Source organism: Athene noctua, chromosome 22 (assembly GCF_965140245.1).
Source record: "Athene noctua chromosome 22, bAthNoc1.hap1.1, whole genome shotgun sequence".
In the NCBI taxonomy this organism is placed as follows: Eukaryota; Metazoa; Chordata; class Aves; order Strigiformes; family Strigidae; genus Athene; species Athene noctua.
In genome coordinates this window covers 9118136-9139992 of record NC_134058.1, presented here as the reverse complement: position 1 = coordinate 9139992, position 21857 = coordinate 9118136, and the positions used below count along the sequence as shown (strand labels likewise).

Here is a 21857-nt window from a genome sequence, read left to right as displayed (position 1 = left end):
GCTGCCTTCACAGCTCAGCTTTCACTGTTCCCACGGTTCCGCACAGAAGGACCTGAGACAACACACATGTGCAGTCCGTGCTGTGCAAAAGGGAGGTGAAACTGCCAGGTGAGGCTAGCACATCACTTGGCAAAGCATGTGGTAAGATGTTTCCTTGCAGACATACCGCACCCACCCCCTCGCCCTCAAAGTTCTCCCTATTTCAGATTTTTTTTACCCGCTTCTCCGAGTCAGTCAGGAATCCCTCTTCTGCTGCCTCCAGGAACTCTACGATGGGACTCAGCTGTGTCACGCTCTGGATCAGCTCCTCCCTGCGTCCCAGCAAGCGAGCGGTCAGTGTCTCTCCCTCATCTGTGCTCTCTGGGGAGAAAAGGATTCAGAAACACAAGAGAAGAAACAAGTCAGTCTGAAGGAACTGACAGGCTCCTGAAGTGAGTGAGACTCTGTGAAAGATCTAAGTGAATAGCAAAGCTCATCCCAAGCACAAGCAGCAGAGGAAAACCACTTTACTATTCTCTTTAAACTCTATGAAAGGAAAACGTCTCATTTATCTAACAGAGCACAAAGCCATAAAGCAAGCTGGAGGTTAACACCAGGTTTGCAAGGCCACTGCTTTGTGTTAGACTCAAGTAAGAAAGGAGCTTTCAATCCTGAGGCTCAGCTGTGCTCTGACTCACGCTGGCTGTGCAGCCATCGATCCAGCCCTCCAGGCAGCAATGGGGAGAGCCCTGCACTGCCCACACCCCGCTGCTGGGGGATGGAAAAGCTCCAGCATCTCAGCCAGCATATGATAAATCTCCTGCATCCCAGCAAGGACACGGGTTTCTGGAGACCTGCTTTGTCTGTGAGGTTGCCTGCTCACTTTGCCAGAGGCTGCATCCACTTCTGTACCTGTTTGCTGCAGGGTTTCTCCACTGCCCTCTTCCCTCTCCAGCAAAGCTGCTCTCAGCTTGGGATTTCCGTCTTGAAACAGCTTCAGTAAAGACATGAGGGTCTGAGCATCCAGGGTCTGAGCATCCTTCACTTTGCTCAGCAGTTTCTTGAACACTGACTGATCCCCTGCCTCTGCCAAACAGGCAACCAGAGCCTACAACAGAACAGGCAGGTAAACGCAGTGAAGATTTTAATAACAGAGCCAACTGCCCTAGACAAACAGACACGAAAAGCAGAATCCTGGGATTTTTGTTCAGGGGACAAAAAAATTAAACAAAACAAAAAAATAATCACATAGACACACATCACTGAACTCAAGCTCCAGTGTGCAGCCACCAGTCCTGGGAAAGAGGGCAGCAAGCCACGACTGCCAGCCCTTATCTTTACAGCAAGTCCCACAAACCAGAGCTGAATCATCTTTTCATTTCTCCCCCTAACAGCAAAATGCCAGTAAGTCTAAGAGACCTAATAAAACATGGTCTAATTACTTTGGAAACCCACGGCTAGGGCAGAGGACACTATATTTCACTGCACAACAAGGATAGATCACTTCACAGAAAGCAGAGAGCATTTTAAATGGACTTTCAGGAATCTCCATCCTCAAGTCACAATGGAGCTACGTCTCCTAGCAAAAGCTCTGGAGAGGAGGCACGCAAACTCCGACTGTCGTGGGCTCTCAGCACACCTGGCAATCACACCCAGAGCTCCAAAACCCACTCCAGTGACCCAAAACAGCAACCAGAGGCAAACATGCCTGCACAGTTATGGAAATAAAAGGAAAAGAAATAAGCTGTAACTCTTGCTCCCATTTCCCTGGAGCCCTTTAACGCTGTAAATATTGCCCCTAAAGACACAGGCTTCCCAGCTCTCCAGGAGAGATGCCAGCCTTTCAGAGCAGGCGTCCTTTATTAGAGACTCCAGGGATGCTATAAAAGTACCTTTGAAGTGGAGAGCTTAGCCCAGCTCCAGAGAGAGCGGCCATTTTCTGCTGTCATTGTCATTTTTATTTCTATGATAAAAAGACTGAATGCAACTGCTTGGGGCCGCACCAGGGGGATGGTGGACTTGCTTTTCCTAGCAGGTGTAAATGCTCATATATTAGGGCAGCGTGACAGTGCAGTGACCTATTGCAAAGAGTATCCACAGAGGGGAAGCTGCAGGAGTCCCAGCTCTTACCCGCTAACGGCATTTTTCCTGCTGAACAGAGAGACGTGGACATGAAGGACTCTGTTATAAAGGAAGAAAGGAGTTGCTGCAGACGTGCTGAAGAACAAGCTTAAAGGTATTTTTTTAATACAAACATTAATTTGTAATGAGACTTGATAACCAGATCATGTTTGTTCTTAAGGTTTGCATGCCTGGCCCCTTCCAGATCACAATGATCCTGTAAAATGCAAAATATCTTGACTCTTACCATCCTAAAGGTGCTCAGCACTCTGCCAAATACATGTTTTTACTAATAGGGATGAAAAGTAACTTGTGTTGTCACAATATTTTTTTAATTTTTATTTTTTCAAATTAAAATCAGCATAGCATTGCTACCCAGAACTCCAGATAACATCCCTTCCTCAGTGCATGGATTTGGTTAATGGAAATGAGTTTTCAGAAACTGAAAGGCTCTGCTATTTATAGTCTCTTTCCGGAAGACCTTTCCTCGGACATGTTGCTCAGTGGGAACAGCCGCCTTTCAGCAGTGTTTTGAAAGAGCACACAGCACATTTTAGACTTTGAAGCACTAACAATTCCCAAAGACCCTGGAAAAAAATTGAGAAATACTGGTATTAGCTGGAACCCCAGCTTCCACTTAGTCATCGTGTGCCCACACATCAGAACCCGATCCGTCATGCTTCCAAAACCGCTCGTGGCCAAATTGGCAGAAATTAGCACACATCCAACTTCCAGACTGGAGCAAGAGAGGCTCTCTGAGCAGGGAAACTGAGTCACCAAGACACATCTTAAGCTTAAGCTGTGCCACCAAATAGGTTCAATGTTCACTGAGAAGTTTGGTCCCAGTTGGGGGTGTCAGTTCTGGTGGCCACAGCACTCCTCAGTTCCCCAGCAGTCACAGACCATAGAACAGCCCTCCCAGTTCATCTCAAACCTCCCCATTTCCAAGGCAAGCTCCGAACAGGAATCCCCACAGGTCTCCTATCTTCATACGATCTCCAGATTTTCCACGTTTTTCCAGATTTCCTAATACATTTGATTCCAACACTGTTGTCTTCCTTCGCCCCACAACAGAACCTCTAGCTCTGTCCCTTCACTCCTTATTATCCTCTGCTTCCTCCTTCCAAGATCTTCTGCCACTTTGGATAGGAAGATGCACGACGCTGCTCATGCAGAGCCACAACCTGCTTTTGAAATGGGCAGGAGCTGCATCAGGACTGTGTCCTCCCAGCCAGGCATTAATCTCCCTCCTCACACCAATCCACAACCCTTTAGGAAGACAGTGCCTCTGGGACCTCCACCTCCCCCTCCAGCACGATGGTGAGATAAAGTTTTTCTGGGTGGGGACAGGGCTGCTCGAAGAACAGCTGGTGGTTGGCCCTGCAAGGAGCAGTCCTGAGCCTGGGCTGGGCTCAACTCAACGGGTGTGCCATGCTGGGGCACATCCTGGGACCCAGAGAGGACCTCAACCAGATGGGCAAGTAATGTACAATCTACCAGGGAGTGCAATGGCCCGGGCACCCTGAGGATTTCACCCAGGGATGTGGGGAGAGAACAAGGGCAGGTCAGTGCAGCCACTAGCCCAGCTAGACACTAGCCTCTTCCCTGCAGGTGGGCAAGCAGATTTTTGTGCCTTATCCATGCTTCTGGTCCCGCTGTGAGAGCACATCTCTGCAAAAAGCCACTTCAGTGGCTACTACTGAGAGATCTCCCTCAAACACTGGCTTTAGAGTGAATGCAAGCACCCAAAGGGTGGTGGGGAGGGATCTGCAAGAGACAGGCTGGAAAGCCATGGGGTCTAGGTTGACAGAAGCTAGCTCCCTTCAGACACCTCCCTCACAAGGGAGGCACATTCAGTTAGAATACTCACCCCTGAATGTGGTAACTCCTGTGGCAGCACCTCAATGCCTCCTCCATTCCCTGAGGAGAGCTGCACTGGCTGTTCAGCGAGCTGCAAAGTCCCTGACCACAGGAGGCTGGTCACCACAGGGAAACTTCCAGAGACATAGCCACCAGTCCTCTGTGAACACAAACTGCTTTGCATTTTTCTACTGATTCATTTTTGATGTGTGTAAGGGGAAGCAAATATAAAAAAAGCCACTGGAAACCTGCATGGACAGAGCTGCTGCCCGCAAGAGTCAGCGGCACAGACCGCACAGGGACTGGCTCTACACGTCTGGACCACAGAGAAGCTCGTAGGCTATGCCCGTGTCATGAAGTCTGTCAGCTATCACTGTGCATACAATAATTGGAGAAAACTAGGTTCCCATTTCTGGTTCAGATATCTTAAGTGCTTTTTTTTCAAGCCTGCATTTGTATGTGACTGGTGAGGGAGACACCAGCACCAGGAAGGCTCTGTGGAGAATGCTGACCACTGCTTGCTCCACATAATGGGAGAAAAAGTTCAGTCCAAACTTCCACACAACTACACTAGAATGGGGGAAAAATGTTCTCCAGTTCTGCCACCACAAAATAGAACCCTCACAACCTATTACTTCCCATCAGGATGCAGAAGATAATGGGAAACTTCTTTCTTCTGCCGCATCCAGAAATCCCTGCAGCTGCAAATGAAGGACAACAATAACTGGACAGGCCCACAGACAATGGTAATGATCCATAAGCACGGTGACATTTATTTTTACATGGGAGAATCAACGCTCCCCCACTTCATCTGAACCCAGTAGTAGAAGGAACAAATGAGCTGTGCAATAATTTGAATTGAGTTTCTCTAAGAGAGCACAGGAAGATAAGACTTGACACCAACAAAGCTCTTCTACGCTTCCCCAAATTACTGCAATTTCAGTCTTGTTCTCATTTCCAAGCAGGTTTCATCCAAGCCAGAGCCAAATTAGATAGGAATAGTTTATGTCAGATACACAGAGAGACTCTAAAACAAAAACAAGAATCACATCTCCCTAAACAGAAAAGCAACTCATCCACATTTTTCAGCCCAGGGAGCAGAATGCAACATCAGACTTGGAGAAAAGTAATAATTCTCACAAAAGCAAGCCCTGCACCACAAACCTCCCTGGGGAAAAACCCCATGACCTAACAAATCTCCACTGGAAGTAGCAGGAAATAAGGCAGCAAGACCAGAGGGGAGCAGAACAAGGCACCCATGCAGGGATGAGCTCCTGAGCAAGGGAATACAAATACAGAGGCTATGTCCAAGGTAAACTCCTGTGGTAACCAGAGGAGCCTGAACACCAGGACAGCCTCGCTGTCAACAGGCAGGCTTGCAAAACCCCCACAAACACCTGCAAGCCCCCACACTGCCCAGACTTTGTTGTCCAAAACATACTGCTGCTTGCCTGTAGAGATAAGCCACACACAAAAAGCTCCTGAGCAGAAAGAAGTGTGCATGAGGGATGGGAGATCTCCCCTGCGGCAGGGCAAGCACGCACAGCAAGACTGCTCAGTGCAAAGAAATGGCATCTCATAGGCTTCCAGACTTTTACTTGCCCCGAGGCACCCAAGAGACTTCAAGCAAATGACTAGTGAAATAATACAAAAAAGGGGGAGGGAAAAATAAAAGGAGAGAGGAAAAAAGTAAAATCCACTGACATCTATCACTGGCACAATCTCAGCCTTAATTACGCATCCTAAGCTGGGCTCTTTGGAGCTGAACTTGCACTTTAAAGCATGACTTTTTTAAAAAACACACTGCTGTGCTTCCCCTGAAGAAAACACTGGGCTCTTGTGGGAAAAAGCTGCTCCGTCTGCTGGAAACAGAGCCCAGGCTCGGCGCCGGTGCCCACAGGTTCTGCTTGTCTCAGAGGGGAGCTCAGAGGGACAGATCTGGCTGAGCCCTTGCTCACAACAGGCTGCAGTCTGTGCCCCCCACTGCCCTGGGGCTGACACTTTTCATGCTTGTCACAGCTGAGAAGCGATTTTTCAGGAAGGCTTAAAGAAAATCCATTTCTCATTTATTCAGCATTTATTTATAGCTGCAGAAAAATTGTCCAGCTGCCATTTTGCGGTCAGACACCCGAACTGTCTCTGAGCTCCACAACCTCTCGCTTGGCTCCTGCTGCAACAGCTCATTTGGGAGCATAAAGGGCCAGGCTCGAGTCTGTGAACCTCACCTGCTGGGTCCTGGAGGTGCTGAGGAAACATGAAGCAACAGTCACCACAAAGCAATAGAAAATGGGGCTGTTAGGCAGAGCAGAAGCGAGGTCACACGCTGCCTGAGCACTCTGCAGGTGTGGTTCTGCCCTGTGACCGTGGAGGCAGCACAAGTGGGCAAGGGAAGGCAGGCCAGCACGGGTCATCCCTGCCGGCATGAGTGCATGGAGCTGCCAAATCCTTTCTGGCAGTGCTCATCCGCATCGCCCAGCACCCTCCCCAGCACCGCTCCAATTGCCAAGGTGCAGAATAGGTAAAACTTTAAACCTGACATATTTTTCTGATCAGGGCGACGAATAATCATACGAAAACCTAATCCTTCTCGGGGCACACAGGCATGCTGAGAACTATGCACTCAGGCTTGCTGCTACAAACACGAATTAGAACACACATCCCCCTCCTAAAGCCCCACAGATGTTAAGTTCAACACCACCAGGAGGGTCAGCAGGTAAAAGAACATGAGCCTTCCTCCACAAACATTTAAAGGCTCATCAAAAAAGAAACCTGCACTCCCCAACTCAAGGGAATTCTCCCTGCTGTAATACAGGTTTTTGTCTAATAAACAGGTTGCCTTGGGTTTTTAAAAGAGAATGCCATCACAGCCAGAATGTCCCATGTCTCATGGTCATAATGGTACTGGAGGGACCAAGTGACTCAAATCCAGACAGCTTCCCAGCCAGCAAACACATGGGAACCTACAGAGCATCGCAGCCCCCCAACCAAGGGAACAGCATTTCTTGGCTTCAAAGGCCCAGCTAACCATGGAGCCACTGAAGAGCCAGCAGTAAAACAGTCACATTCTCATTTTTACACACACAGAAAAAGTACACAGGGCGGTTCATGCACCCTGGTATGAAAAACGCTCTATCAGAAACACCCGGGTGAGGAGAGCAAGTCCAGTTCCACCCTTACTCTGTAGTGTCACAGCTTTTTTCCCAGACCCCGCGATCATGCAGCAGCATGCAGCCAGCATGAGTGCCCACATGGAGCCACCACAATCATTTCCAAGCTCCGCATCCTCCTGCGCCACAGCTACACCAATACGGACATAACCTGCTGTTTCTGTGGTGGCTTCAAGCTGGTGTGTACAGCTGGTACCAGGCTACCATTTTTCAGAGCCCAGAGTATCCTTCAGCATTAACCAAGCACCAGACTCAAACATCCCCTGTAACAGTAACTTGAGCATCATTCACCAGCAACTGCTTTTAAAGCAGCACACCACCAGCAGAAGCGCTGAGGGCAGCACCCGTAGCCCTCCCAGAACACTCCCCACGAGCAGGCTGCCATACGCAGAGCCGAGCAGATGCTCCACAGCAAGCCCTCACTGAGGGCTCGGGAAGTCTATTTTGGGATTTCATATGTCAGTTATCTACAAGTCGATACAGTTCCCAAAGCAAATTCCATAAACAGAAGAGAAATCAGCGCTGGAGCTCTCCTACAACACAATGTCTTCAGGGTAGGACACACACTTCTTTACCTACACGCATGAGCAGCTTGCTCTTACAGATGCTTCTCTCCAGGGTATTGTTCAGGTGAGCACGTGTTGCCCTTCAAACAACCAGGCACTGGCTCCCCAGTTGCTCATGAAACGATTTCCTAAACAGGGCACAAACTATTCCAGCCTTCAGCAGGGTGAAGAAAAAAATCTGTATCATTTACCCAGGTAAACACACTTACCTCCTTTTGAGAGGCATCAATTTCTCTGCACTCTTCTAGTCTTTTCAGCACAGCTCGGGCATCAGAAAGGGCCTCAGAGAAAACACTTTCATATTGAAGAAAGAAATGCAGTTTACAGCTTTTGCTCTCTGCTTCTGTGTAAGAAACAAGATGAGTTATTTGCTAATTGAAGGGATTCACAGAAAGCATGATGTGATTGAAAGGCATCAGTTTGTAACCAGCACATTGGCTATAATAGGGAAACTGTGACTCTCAAATCCCTTCTAAAGATATCGCACAGCCTGGAGGGAAAACCAACAGTTTATTTAACACCAGTTATAAATGGAACATTTATTTTAAACCCAGTACAGCCTCTGTTTTCCTTCCATGCTGAACAGGAGTTTAAAGGATAAGGTAGCATTAGCAGACAACTCTGTTCACTTACTGTGATAAAGATTGCCTTATCAACCTCATGTCCTGCACTAATGCAGATCCCACTGTACGTCAGATGCAATCAGGTACACGGGTAAGAAAAGTTTTGCTCACTACAGCTCTGGTAAAGCGGTGAGCGTAAAGCAGCTGCAAAGGCCAAAGGAGAGTATTGCAAGGTGCCAAAGAAAGGAAGTCCCTGCAGAAAAACTGTACGTGTTGGTGCTGCTGCCAACCCAGGGCAAACTAAAAAGAACAAACACAAAAGGAAAAGATCCCCCATAACAGGAAAACATGAGTCAACATGGTTGCAAATAAGAGGCAATGCTGTGCCCAGACCTGTGAAGTCTCACCTAAATCCTTCACTCCTTTCTCCTCTGGAGGCTCAGCAAGCTCCTCTTCCACACAGCCACCCTGCTCGTCACGGGAAGGCTGGTCAGGACGAGAGCCTGAATCCTCCTGGAGGGATCTGGAGTCGCTTGACATCATGTCCTGCTGAACCCAGGTGTGATTCACAGTAAATTCGTGGCCAGGAGGAGAAACACCTGCTTCTACTTCTGCTTCTACAGCACCAGGAAAAGGGGAAACTCTCCGAGGGAGGATAATATCTGTTTCTCCTTCACCAGGTTTTTCAGACTGGGGCAGGTTATTAGCTTCAGCACAGTTTCCAGATGAGTCTGCTGCCTGGCTGGAGACTTCTCTCACTACCTGGCCCTGAGTAGAACAGCTGATGAGGTCCCTGAGGAGGTTTTTGCAACTAACAGCCACATCAAACATCTGCAGACTATCTGCCACGGAGATAACTTTGGTGAAATTGTGTTTCCCCAGTGGGAGTTTGCCACTGTATATCATCTCCAGCAAGAGTGCAAACTCCTCGGGGGTCACCACAGAAGCATCGATGGAGATGGTGTCTGTGCTGTCCAACAGGGATTTAAAAAGCAGGCTGGCAGCAGCCAAAACCACCTTGTGTGCTCTAAAATGAACATTCCCAATGAAGATGGTGCAATCACAGAACTGTTCCTCTTTGCAGAGAGCGTACAGCTGCTGCAGCAGCTGCTTGCTGTAACTGGGAAGCTCCATGGCACCAGGGTCTACTAGCCTCCTCTTGACATGGTCTCCACACCGCTTTCACAAAGTCCAGCTAGTGAAAAAAAATAAAGGATCCCGTTAGCACTTTGCTCAGATCGTAGCCAGACAGAAAGAAAGAGTAAGCAAAAATTTCTTTTCAGTTTACACCTCCTAGTAGTTTACTATGCCACAGTTCATGGTTACAGCAAGAGGCCCCATTCTAAACTCACACTCCCCAAATTCAGCAACTTATCCTAGAGGAGCTTGAGAGTCTAGATATTGTTCCAAGTACTTCAGAAAGAGCTGAGGAATGAGTGCTGAGTCCCAGGAGCTACAAAAAGGGTGAAGCGACTCCCTGATGTGCCTCCTGCCACAGAGCTCAAGGAGGTGTGAATGCTCTTGAGATCAGGCACTGCAGTGCCAGGCTCTCCCTGCCTCCAGAAGCCGGAGCTGAGACTGAATTCAGAAGCTGGATTCTGACAGGGCAGGTGTGGAAGCAGTGCAGGAAGACCTCTTCAGAACACCTACCAAACACAGAGGAGAATCTGAGCTCCTGGTTTTGACCTGCAAAGCACTAAGTGGTTTGGGACCAGTTCCTTTTCTCCCCACATCACTGCTAAGGTCAACAGAGGCACGGGAGTGTTAGATAGAGAGCTGCTTGCAGCCCGGGGCCTGCAGCATCTCCCTTCTCAGCACACCACGGTCCTGACTCATCAATTTACAAGTCCTTTCCCCCAAGCTGTAATTTCTTGCTTAAGTCCACAGCCCTAATCCCATCTACCAGAGCCTCACTTTTACTTTTCTCCCCACCCCACTGCAGGAGTGAGAATAGATAGGACATCTGCCAACTGAATTTTTATCAGCGGGATATCTGGAGTTTTTATGCAAGCTAGACAAGATAAAGATGTTACTGCCTTGTCTACACACTAGGATGCCTAACACTGGTCCTGGCAATGATGCTGAAACAAAACAGCGTGAGCACTAGGGGAAGAGCACCTGGATGGACACGATTTACATGACATTCAACTGCTTAACATCTTCACACTCAGCTTCCTACTCTCTTGCAGAGAACAGGAGTAATATTGCCTGTTAGGGCACAAGCTTTAATGAGCCAATGCTCATACACCAACTTGAGGCACTGCCTCATACGAAAGCAGGCTCGGAGCAACTCCCAGCTTACACCAAATTGTGAGTTGCAAGCAGACGCTGGGTGCAGGTTGAGCTGGCATCTCGCCTCGCGCCCACAAGGCGCCAACCCCTCTGCAGTTCAGACTTTGTGGGAAGCAGGACCTCCTGCCCACAGGCGGGCAGGACTCCAGCTGTCCTTCTGCATGGCACTGCCTGCGGTGGCTGTGGGAAGACAGGAGGGAGCCAAGAGACACCACTTCATACCAAAGCTACAGACGGCTGAGCAACTGGTTGGTGGATACCACCTATGCAGGAGAGCTCTCCTGCTCAGCCAAGAGCTCTCCCATTCTTTAAAGATGAAGTACTATGTAATTTGCTTTTCAACAGGATAAGATCACAGATGGTTCTGATATCACCTCAGAGCAGAGGTGTCATGCTCCCCATCTGAATACCTTTGAAGCAAAAGCACGGGGTAGGTGAGTCCTTTTCTGGAGGGCAAGGAAACCTAAGTAGCTGTGTGACAATTTGACCTTTGCTAAATGCCAGGTACCCACCAAGTCACTCTATCACTTCCCTCCCTTTCCCCCTTTTCTCTCAACAGGGCAAAGAAAATAAGACAGGAAAAAAAACCCAAACCAGCCCTTGTGGGTAAAAGAAAAGCAGTTTTAATATAAGTGAAGCGAAGCCAGACCCAGTACAAGCTGCTGATACCCCGCCCTCCAGCCTCCCAGGAACGAGAGCTTCTCTGGGCACATCGCTACCAAAGGCTGGCTGGTCTGCAGGTCACCTCTGCTATTGCACAAGTACCAGATCTACCCCCTCGCCTGTGCACAGGGTTGGCCACCTGCACTTCCACCCTATTAAACACCCGGGCTCTGTTATTCTCCCACGTTGTTGTAAACCACAAGCAACCAAGCTGCCATCAGTGGAGTTGCTGCTGGTCGTGGGAGAAGAAAGAGACACGTTTCTTTTGCCAGGCTCAATGTAATAGCAGTTTTAGTCCACCCACTCCTTCCCTGGAGCTGAAGGACTTCCAGTATCCGAGATTAAATTGGGTCTGGTGGTTAAATAATAATAGCTGTGGCTCTTCCTACAAAAGGGCAAGAAGGAAGAAGCATTGATGTCCTGGAAGAGCTGTCTGCTCACTTCGCCATGAATAGCCTTCTGCATAAAACCTATTGCTTCTATCATGGCAAGCTGGAAGAAGCAGCAGCACCGTCTGCTCCCTCTATTCCTGGCAAGAATATAGAAGACATATTTGCCCATGACAGCTCAAAACAGTAAAGCTCTAAGCAGCCTAGCAGCACAACCCTTTTATTACAGCAACTCAGAGCACTGGAAAATGTGTCCTGAGCAATTAGATCACCCACATTTGTTTCAATACATTTTACTTCTTTAATTATGGGGACCCAAAGATTCAGTACTGCCAAAGAGAACAGACATTTTTTAATGAGGGGTGATGGCCAAGACGATCCTCAAGGCAAGTGCCCCCTACTTTGAACATGCTTCAGGGTTTTATTCAAATCTGATGGGCAGAAGGGATCACCACCAGCAATCTGATTTCTCATCCGTCACTGCCTCCTAGATTTCCGGACTCAGTAACTTGGGTTTGGCTAAAGCTTCTCCTCCAGCAAGGTTCCCAGTCACGGTAAGAACTGCTTTTTAGGGGGAGGAGCCTCCACCACCAGAGCTATTCTAACTGTTAAATTACAGGTCTTGTTTCTTACCCGAATTTGTCTGGCTTCATTTCCCAGGCATCTTCAAGACGGATTTTGGGAGATTTGGCTGGAGGACTGAGCTGAACTGACAATCTCTCTGAGAGCAGGTAACTAATACTTCAGCAGCAATGAGTGCTTACAGAGCACAAGCCATCTGCCTCTGCGAGCACCACTGGTGAGAAAAAAAACACTTTTTCAGCTTAAAGCTGCTTCTCCACATCCTCTTTGGAGCCAGGATCACTGGGGTTTTTTATGAATTTCAAACTTAAGGTAAGTGGGCTGCTTCTGGGGTCTCTGACATCTGAGAAACAACAGCACTGCACTATGACAAAATACCATCTCACTGGAGTCAGAAGGGGGGAGAGAGAAGACAGAGATATTTGCTCAGCTTAGCTACCTTCCAGATGGGCTTTGCAAAAGAAGAATAAATCTTTTGAGGAACACCAAGGGACATCTTAAGCCTTGTCCTACCAGCTTCTCAGGGAGAACACTAAGGTGTCTTAGGAGTTTTCATTCCACTGACTTCCAGTGAGACTGCAAAGTCAATCAAATTGAGTCACATTTTCAAAAGTGTCTAATATTCCTAAGGTTCTGCTTAACCACATTTATCAAAATGTCCTCCTTAAGCAGCCATTATCATCTGAGACTGCTCTCAGGTCACCCACTTCAGCAAAGAAGCCCCTTCTTCTGAACCTCCCAAGTACAGGAGATCCAGAACAGGTCTGCACCAAACATTACCCTCCACCATCCAGTTACAGCTCTTTCCTCCTTTCCCCAAGTACTTCTATCCTGTACACCTCCACAGTTCAAGGGGATCATGTCTTTTTCTTTAAGCTACATTAGAATAGGAACAGGATATGTTGATCGCAACAATGATTCTTCACAGAGGGCGAGGAAACAGGAATACCCAATTCTACCTACATGACTGAATATGAGTTTCCAAACTAAATTACTTCTCTTCATCATTCATACAGTTACTTCAATCCAGATTCAATTGATTCAGAAGCCATCCACATCACTAGGTTCATCAAAAGACAATTGTTATTTAGGACTGAGCACTTTAGCAGTTAGAGCCTACAGAGACAGGTGCTCCAAAGATGCCCAGGTGACACCATCCCTCCCTTACAGTTACGAGGCTGCTGCAGTACCTCACATCATCAGAAAGTCCATCACAAGGCACAGAGCGAATTTTAATGCCACCACGGCCTTAGCAAAAGGATTCTGTATAACTCTCACTGTCATAATTAAGGGCTTTTACAAGGTGTTGGTCAACACACCTGCTGGGCATTAATAAAATAACACCAAAAGCTACATCCTGCATTGATTAGTAGCCAGCTGGAAGATGTGTTCCATGTCTGAAATTCTTCTTTGGGATGCACATGGAGCAGGCGTTTTTTAGCTTTCAAAAAATTTTTTTTAAAACCCCAACAACTATTGCTGCCCTGCCAAGAAATTAAACAATACCATCACACTGCTTTTTAAAAGCACAAACCCACAGCCTTGTGCTCCCTCTGCTGACAGCACCGCGCAGTGCAATGCACTGCACAGACCGGTAATAAAAATAACTAAAAGCAACCTGCACACGCGGTGCAAAAGTAGAAGAAAGCAAGTCCTACGCAAGCTCTAAAAAGCTAAAATAAAGCAGGCATAAAGAACTAATGTGGACAGAAAGCGCTAAGCAAAATGGAAGAATCCAACTTCTCTGTCTTAAGTAAATGCTACTTCTGTTAGAGCTGACTGGAGGGTCTCAGAGGAGCAGCCCAACAACCTGCCTGTTCCCTGCACTCGCAGCTTTCTGCTCAAAGGAGCTGCAGTCCAAAGCGCTCATTGCAGTCAGCGCAGGTCCCAGCCCGGAAAGGCTCCCTGCCCTTGTGAGAGGGGCTCACCCCACCACTGCCCATTCTGCACTTACTCAGAGGCTCATTGCACAAGACCCATGTACATCAGTAAATGCAGCCGGACAGAAAGCTGAGATTCGTTCTCTCCTGTTCCTTGGACCTGCAGTCCCTAGGGTGCAATAACAGCCTCCAAGCGATGGGCAACTTTCTGGGTTTAGCTCTGAGGAGTTAAGGACAGTGACAGCCCTAAATCAGAATCTGAATACTTTTTGTGCGTGTTTACTAGTTTCCTGTTTTCTTGTTACTAAGATAATGACCTTACAAAGAGGGTTATTGCAAAGCCAGAAAATCATGTACTGCAATTCAATTTTCTTACCTCTCCCACCAAAAGTAATTCAGTCTCTGAAGTGTTGAAAGAGGCTGAGGGGTCATTACCTTTCTCTGGGGTGCTCCAAAGAGCCAGAGCAAGCAGCTCTCCCAGAAGATAATGTAAAATCCAGTACAAGGAGCCAGGGCACACCAATTTGTTTTTCAATCTATTTTATTTCAGTTCAGAGCATCAGTGCAGACAGATAACAGAGGAAAATAAGCAACACTTTGACTAAATGCAGTCCTCCACAGTCTCCAAAGGCAGCAGAATATACCACTCAAAAAACATGCAACACTTTGGCTATCTCTTCTCCACTGATGCTATGAATGGAAATATAATAGATTGAAAAACGAATAGGTATGCTCCAACTCTTAACAGCACGTTTTCCATTACTCTTCGAAGCGAGGGCTGCTGTCTATCCCTCCTGGAATAGCGCTGCCCCAACAAAAGAATGAAATCACACAGTGGAAAACCAACATAAACCCAAAGCAACAGCCAAAGTTTGCTCCAGTCACTGCTCATACATGTCTCATTTTGCCCAACAGTGAAAGTGTCATTTGTATTTTACAGGTTCCCATAACACCCTCAAAAAACAAAAGCTGGACATCTGAATCCCTGTTTGTCAGGCAGGTTTACACCAGAGAAGACTGCATGTTGTCATTTATTAGTGGTTTAAAAAAAATAAACCACACTGCTTTGACCAACTTTTTTGATCGGTTTTGCTGTCAGCAGAAGTGCAGCAGACATTTGTTCCTACACCTACAACCAGACAAGGCACAATGCACCTGTAAGGTGCCTTGATCCAAAGGCTTCTTCAAGCACACAGGGTTAAAAAAAAAGTTTTAGAATGACATTTCTCAAGTGTGGTCAGCCCAAATGGGGCTAGTACTAGTAAAGTACACAGAATCACCCTGAATCTATTGAGACAGTCAGATAGGAGGGACCTGGACTTCCACTACTGTCATCTCCTGCTTTAGGCCAGCAGAGAGGCACCACCAGAGCCCCGAAACTCCATTAAGGCAAAAGGACCTACAACAACTTCAAATGTGTGTGCAGCTGCTTTAAAACACAGACAGAGAAGGATACTGCAATGTAAAAGTGTAACGGCATTTACTCCAGGAAACCAACTCACTTTATCTCCTGGAAAACTTCTATAACTGCTGAGCTACAGTGAGGGCAAACACAGGTGCATTTTCAGCACCTTGTTTAAGGGTTATGTCATGGCAGTTAACTCAAAATATACTGGAAAGAGAGATGAAACAAGAGCGAATGAGCTGGCCACATAAGCTGGGGTGGTCAGCTGGGAGAGGACCTCTGCTCTGGTCCGTACTCCAACTGGCTATTCCTGTACCACCCAATCCTCATACCGAGGTGTGAAACCCAAATTCCTCTTCAAAGGCAGGACACTTGGTACATCTTAACCAAAACCCTGAAGAATTATGCTGCCTTATGACTTAATGGGCCAACAAACCAGGTGTGCCAGCCTTCCTTTCCACAATAGAAGAAATTACCCCTGAGACTCGCGTACAAACCTGTCCCTCCCTGGGGAGGAGGTGGGTTTTACTGAGCAGGACCCATCACTGCACGTTCCTGTAACACATCAACCAGACAACAGGCTGCTACAGAAAGGGGCAGCCCTGCTCCTCCCTCCTCCCAGCTCCTCTGCAGCAGCTCTGTCGAGCTGGTGATCAACAAGGAACTGGATCAGAGTGCTGACTGCTTAGTGCAAAAAAACTATTTATTTGTCTCTTGATGAGTCAGTCTTCTAACCGATCATATGAACAGACATGAGTACTGATCCAAAGCAAAGAAGAGAAATCTGTAGCAAAAAAGGCATGGAAGAGCAAGGTAATTCCCTTCCCTGTCTAAAATATTTTCTGGAAGGTTCAGAACTTCTGTCCAAGCAGGAGACACCACCCAAAGAGCCCCTAAAGTGGATCTAATGAGAAACATCTTTGGGGGGTTAGTAGTACCTAGCTGAAAGCCAAAATTCTGGTGGGAGCATCTTTGCGTGTCAGCGTAGGTTACAGAAGGAAAGACTACTGCCATGTTCTCCACAGCAGTGATGCACTGAGGCAGCTCCCTTCGGCAGAAGGAACACATGCAGTGTTCTAAATGATAGGGACGACAGTCCTTCAATTTTCTGGCCTCCCGTGGAGCACCTATCAAGCACACCTCGTTTTAACACAGCACTCCCGTGGGGGATCCACCTCCCGGCCAGGCTGTAGGCAAGGGCAGCCCGCAGGCTCCCTTCAACCTCCTCACCCGCCTGCAAAGGCTTCGCGGGAGCCGGTCCCTCCCTGCTCCCGTTCCCCTGCTCCCCGGGACGAGGCAAACCGCCCCATCCCCGGCGCGGCGGAGCCCCGGCCCAGCAAGGCCCCCCCGCGCGGGTTTGGCACCGAAGTGGGGAAGCGAGGCCGAGCCCCGGCGGGGGAGGCGGGAGCTGGGGCAGCCCGGCGGGGATGGAAGGGGGCGGTGCGGGGGAACTGACCGCTGAGACCCTCCGGGACGCCCACGGGGAGCGGAGCCGCAGCGGACGGGCCGAGCGAGGCGGGTCGGGCCCGGCCGCCCCCTGAGCGCAGCCCCCAGCGCGGCGCGGCCCGGCCGGCGCCCCCGTCGCCATGGTTACCTTTATTGGGAGCGGCGCGGCGGACACGGCGCGCGGCGGCAGCGGCCGCCACCGCGGGAACAATAAAGCTTCAACAACAGCCGCCCCACCCCCCGCCGCGGCGCGGGGCCGCGCGCCGCCATCTTGAAGCGGCAGCGGGCCGGCTCCCGCGGCACGTGACGGGGGGGGGGGGCGGGCAAGACCGCGAGCGGCCGGCGGCAGCTGGGCATGCGCAGCTCTCGCGCGCGGCCCCGCCCCTCCAGGCCCCGCCCCGCCGGGCCGCTCCCGCCCCGCCGGCCGCCTCAGGCGCCCTCGGAGCCCCCTGGGTTCATAAAGCATCATCCTCTGGCGTAGAGCCGCGGTGCGCTTCCTGAGGAGGGCGCAGGGTGGCTGCGGGGCCCGCCCGGGCTGAGGCGGGGGTCTCCGGCGGGAGCGAATTCTGCTTCTGAGTCACTTGCCCTTGGGCTGGGCTGGGGGAGGATCCATCTAGGCCGTGCTGGCCTTCCGGAGCCACGATGATGGGATTGGGGGCGCTGGCTGTGGGAGGGCGGCAGCGGGTCCCGATCTTCCTTCTGCCACCTCAGCCATTTGCCCAGCTGCTAGCCCTTGGCTTCACAACACACCGCTGGCACGGCTGCCTGCTCCCTCCTAGCAGCCATCTCGACATTGTGGTGATCCCCTCCACTTTCCCTAGCCACCCCGAGGGCAGCCTTGCCAGCCAGCCTGCAGCCCAGCTCGCAGCCCTGCCACAGGTGGGAAGGCCACCTGGGTTACCAGGTCTGGAAAGTGAATGGGGGGGGGGGGGGTGCCAGCAATCCTAGCAGGGACCCCCAGGATGTATGGCTGTCCCCAGCACAGTGGAGCTGGCAGGTACCGAGGGCCACTGGGCCTTTGAAGGTCCTGTGTATGTATGCCGTGCGTATGGCAGGACGAGGGGTAGGAGCAGGCTGTCCTCACTGAGCCTGTGCACAGGCAGCCTGCTCTTGGGGCAGAGCAATATGACCCCAATTTGTATTTCTTGCAGACACGCACCGGCATAGCAGGAGTGCTCCTTGTTTCGCCCCAAGACCTTGGTCTGTTTACGTTCCCTGTCTCTCTGTCAGTAACCTGACCCAGCCCATAGCTCAGACAGGGCCTCTGGGTGCGTTTCATTTCAGCAGGCTCTGAGAGCTTCCAGATGGCCCCAGTAAGTGGAACTGCCCCTGCCATCAAACAGTCAGTGCAGCGAACAGTCAGAGGCCACCGAGTGTCCCTGCTGGCCTCGCTAAATCACGGCTGTGCTCGGATCATGCCCCGGCCAGAGAAGATGTGATCCCTCTCCCGTGTGTTAACGTCAATGGGGCGTTTTCTGCTTTCTGTACAGTTGCACAGTGCCAACATGCACACCTGAAAGCTTTGTGCACAGCTCCGACAGTGCTCTGGGGAAGTTTTGTCTGATTCGTGTCATTGTGGAAGTGGAAAGATTTGGACTGTGTTGTGCATGAAGAAAAAAAAAAAATCGCCAGACAGTGCAGGGAGTAGCAGGTTCGGGCATTGCCATTTGTATTCCCAGGCCTGGAAGGGGGCTATCTGCTGCCATCTATTGATGGATTGAGGGAGAGACCTAATGAGCCGACTCATCTGCATAAAGTGCTAATTTCGGGAGAAGTGCATGGAGGTGAGGAGAGTAATATCCCCGGCTATGTAGCTTTGAGACCAGGCTGTGTGTGACCCAGTAGAGAGCAGCAGGCAGGCAGGCAGGCAGGGCCTGGGATTGTGGGTCCTGGCGACTGTGAAGGCCTCTGCAGGGATGCAATGAAATTCTGGGGCTGGCGTGTGGTCAGGCAGATCAGCTTGCAAACAAATGCGTATTAATTAGAAACCCACAATGTCATGATGAGACCTGCTCTGCTCTGGGGCCTCTGTGCTCTGCCAGGGAAGTGCCTTTTGTCCGGGATCATCAGTCATGAGTGGCAACAGCCAGCTATTCAGGCCAGTAGAATAGAGTGGGCATTGCAGCAGCAGGTTTGAAGGTCACTTCTGGTGAATGCAGGAGAAGCAGGGCAGGCCGTTTTCGTGTGGAGGTGTAGAGAGAGGTTCCTGGGGACCTGCTCAGACTATGGTCCTTTGCTGCTCTCCTGCAACTAGTTGTCTCTGTTACAGCTGTCAATTCCCACCCTACCAGTTTTCTCCTAAGTGTTCCTATTTATGTGCTGAAGAGTTCCCTGTAAAAAAGTGCTGGACCCAGATCCGGTTATTTTTATCCTCAGGCCAGTGATGATCAAAGCGAGTTGATGCTGAAGCCCTGAGAAGTCATTCATGTCTGTTGCTCTGTGGCTGCTGACAGCAGCTGGCCTGAAGATGATGACCAGGCTGTGTCAGATGAAAAACCTGCTCCCCATCTGCCTCAGGGAGAGGCTGGCACTTGCCAAGGAGCATTGGTGAGAAGGGCAGCGAGTGCTGCCCACCACACTAAAACGACCATCCTCATCGCCATCAGGTCTGTACTTGCTGGCAGGGCCATCATGTGCTGTCTGAGGCAGTGATGTATCACAGCAGAGCAGGAGATGTGCTTTGCAGTAGGTACCTTCTCCGGAGCAGAACCTTTCCTGCAAAGCCTAGGATGGCAGAGAAGACTCTTGATGTTCTGGTACCTTGAGAATTGACCCTTGGGGAAGTAACTTGCAGGTCTAGCACTGAAAGGGGTCTAGTGGGGCATGAAGTTTTGGCTCCATGTTTGTGGGCCTGCCTGTGTAGTGTCTGGTTTGTCTTTGTCTTATGGTAACGCAACAGATGGCCTAACTAGAAGGGATTGCAAAGCCAACTCCCCCTCACTGTCCTTTCCTTGCATTTGAAATCCATAGATTATTTTCTCAGAAGCAATTTCTGCATACATGTAGGGAAACTAGTGGTGGACTTGGCAGTTCTAGGTTTAGGGTTGGACTTGATGATCTTAAAGGTCTTTTCCAACCTAAATGGTTCTACTTCCAGCAAACACCTGGAGCAGGCATTTTTTCGCCAGAATTATAGAGTAGAAAAAGCTGAATGCCCATCATGCCCAGATCAAGGCAGCACAGTAAAAGGTGATAAAAGGGTGGCTTGTTGCTGAAACCAGCTCTGGAGTCAAAACCGCTGTTTTTCTGGCAGTGTCTGTGGTTCAGGGTAGATTGATGGAATGATGACAGCTGAGAGAGCAGCTACTGTCTCCTGCATCACAGGTGGTATATGGAGATGACAGGACAGTAGCATGATGAGAAGTGGCAGAAGACAACAACAAACACACCTTCAGAGAAGCCAGGCAGGCTTTCCTCCATGGGCTGAATATAGGGTGCTCAGAGGGGACGGTCCCATGATACTCTGACTACAGGGACAAAAACACACTCAGAAGTCCCCTTCCCCATCTGCCTGTTTCTGTCCCTTCTGCTGCATAACTCAACAGGTTTTGAGGCCATGCTTTGAAAACCAGTGCCTTGACCCAGGTTAAGAGTAGCCTCCCCAAGTAAGGAAAAGGGTGAGGAAACAGGGGACAAGAACAATGTCCCAATATAGCTTTGTCAATTCCCATCACAGCAACCCCCTGTTGTCCCTTGGAAATGTCTTAATTCTTGTACAGCAAGTACTGGTGGGTGGAGGTGTACCACTGAATGTTTTCTTTCCCCGAAGTGTAGGACCGTAGGATAAATCTCCACCAGGTGACTCTCCAGGGAACCCGCAGGGTGAGACCTGAGTGAGGTGAGCGGGTTTTGAGATCACCATCCTGCCAGGGATCACTTGTGTCACACAAAGGAGCCCAGGTGAGCATGTACAGTGTCTCCAGCTCCCGCTCTCTCTCTGGGAGCAGGCACAGGTTCCACAGGTCCAGACAGGCGAGAGGACTGCCCTGCCTTGCTGTGCCAAAACTGTCTCCGCACAGCTTTGAAAGCTCCCGTCAGGGAGTCAGATGGGGTGAAACACAACCTCCACTCCAAAGCTGGGACACTGAGTCCTCTCCTCTCCAGAGGAGGTCACATCTTCGGGAGGGGTGGGTCCAGGAGGTCTGGCTGGGGAAGATCGCTCCACCCATCAAATCCAAACCACACTGTTTTCACAAGCTTTTGACTTGTGCATCTTTTCCAGGCATCACAGATTTGCTTTGGATCCTCTTGGAGCATCTCTTGGTGACAGCTGGGCGCAGATCTGCCCACACAGGGGAGGAGAAGTAAGACAGGGCCATGCAACCATTTCGGCTTAGCACAGACAAGCACAGCAGTGAGCCGGGCTCAAGGACAGGCAACTGCATCTTCCCCCTCCTAGTTCATAATCTCTGCTCTGCACCGCAGCCTGGGTGGCAGCAAGCTTGGTCCCTGGCTTGCGGATTCTCCTTTGAGCACTTGAGGGCACTGTTGGAGTTTGGAGAGAGGCAGATTTCTGGGGCGAAAGATTTGTTTCATGTCATACCATGCAGAGGCACATCATTTTGCAAGGACTCTCTGGCTTCCACTGGAAACCCTGCCGTTCACAGGGGTTTATAACTTTGGCATGAACGTCCTGTCTCAGGCAAAACCTTTCACAGAAAATATCAAGTGATGGAGACTTTTGTCTTCCTTTTTCTGTAAGCCTTTCTCCTTTCCATGGTTTTGACCCCAAAGCTTCTCTCTCTTGAGGGTCTGATTTCAGGGAAAGGTGTGGGCTGTACAATGAGTTCTGGAGGGGAAGCAGTGAGTTTGATCCCATGGGAACACACTTCACCTGCACAGATAGATGCTTGAAGTTTCCAACGTGCTGTCGATGCAAGGACTTGCAGCCTGTCCATGTGCAAACACAAATCTCATCACTCCTGGTACCGGCCTCCAAGGGAG

At 49.8% G+C, this 21857-nt stretch overlaps 1 protein-coding gene across 7 annotated transcripts in view; it reads right to left on the bottom strand.

Moving 5' to 3' along the window:
- Nucleotides 1-17176, bottom strand: part of ZBTB40 (zinc finger and BTB domain containing 40) — a 42823-nt gene extending 25647 nt beyond the window's left edge. For 6 of the 7 annotated variants that reach the window (XR_012635026.1, XR_012635027.1, XR_012635028.1 and 3 more), the window contains exons 1-5: nt 16924-17038; nt 8664-9451; nt 7903-8036; nt 892-1087; nt 218-360 (exon numbers count right to left, since the gene is read on the bottom strand). Coding sequence is in view for 3 of the 7 variants with exons in the window: in XM_074924920.1 (XP_074781021.1) it covers nt 218-360; nt 892-1087; nt 7903-8036; nt 8664-9390 (1200 nt within the window). In the remaining 4 variants the exon portion in view is untranslated. Of the gene's footprint in view, nt 1-217; nt 361-891; nt 1088-7902; nt 8037-8663; nt 9452-16923; nt 17039-17061 lie in introns of those variants that run through there. The other variant, XM_074924921.1, reaches the window with a different exon arrangement.
- Nucleotides 17177-21857: the final 4681 nt, after the last annotated feature.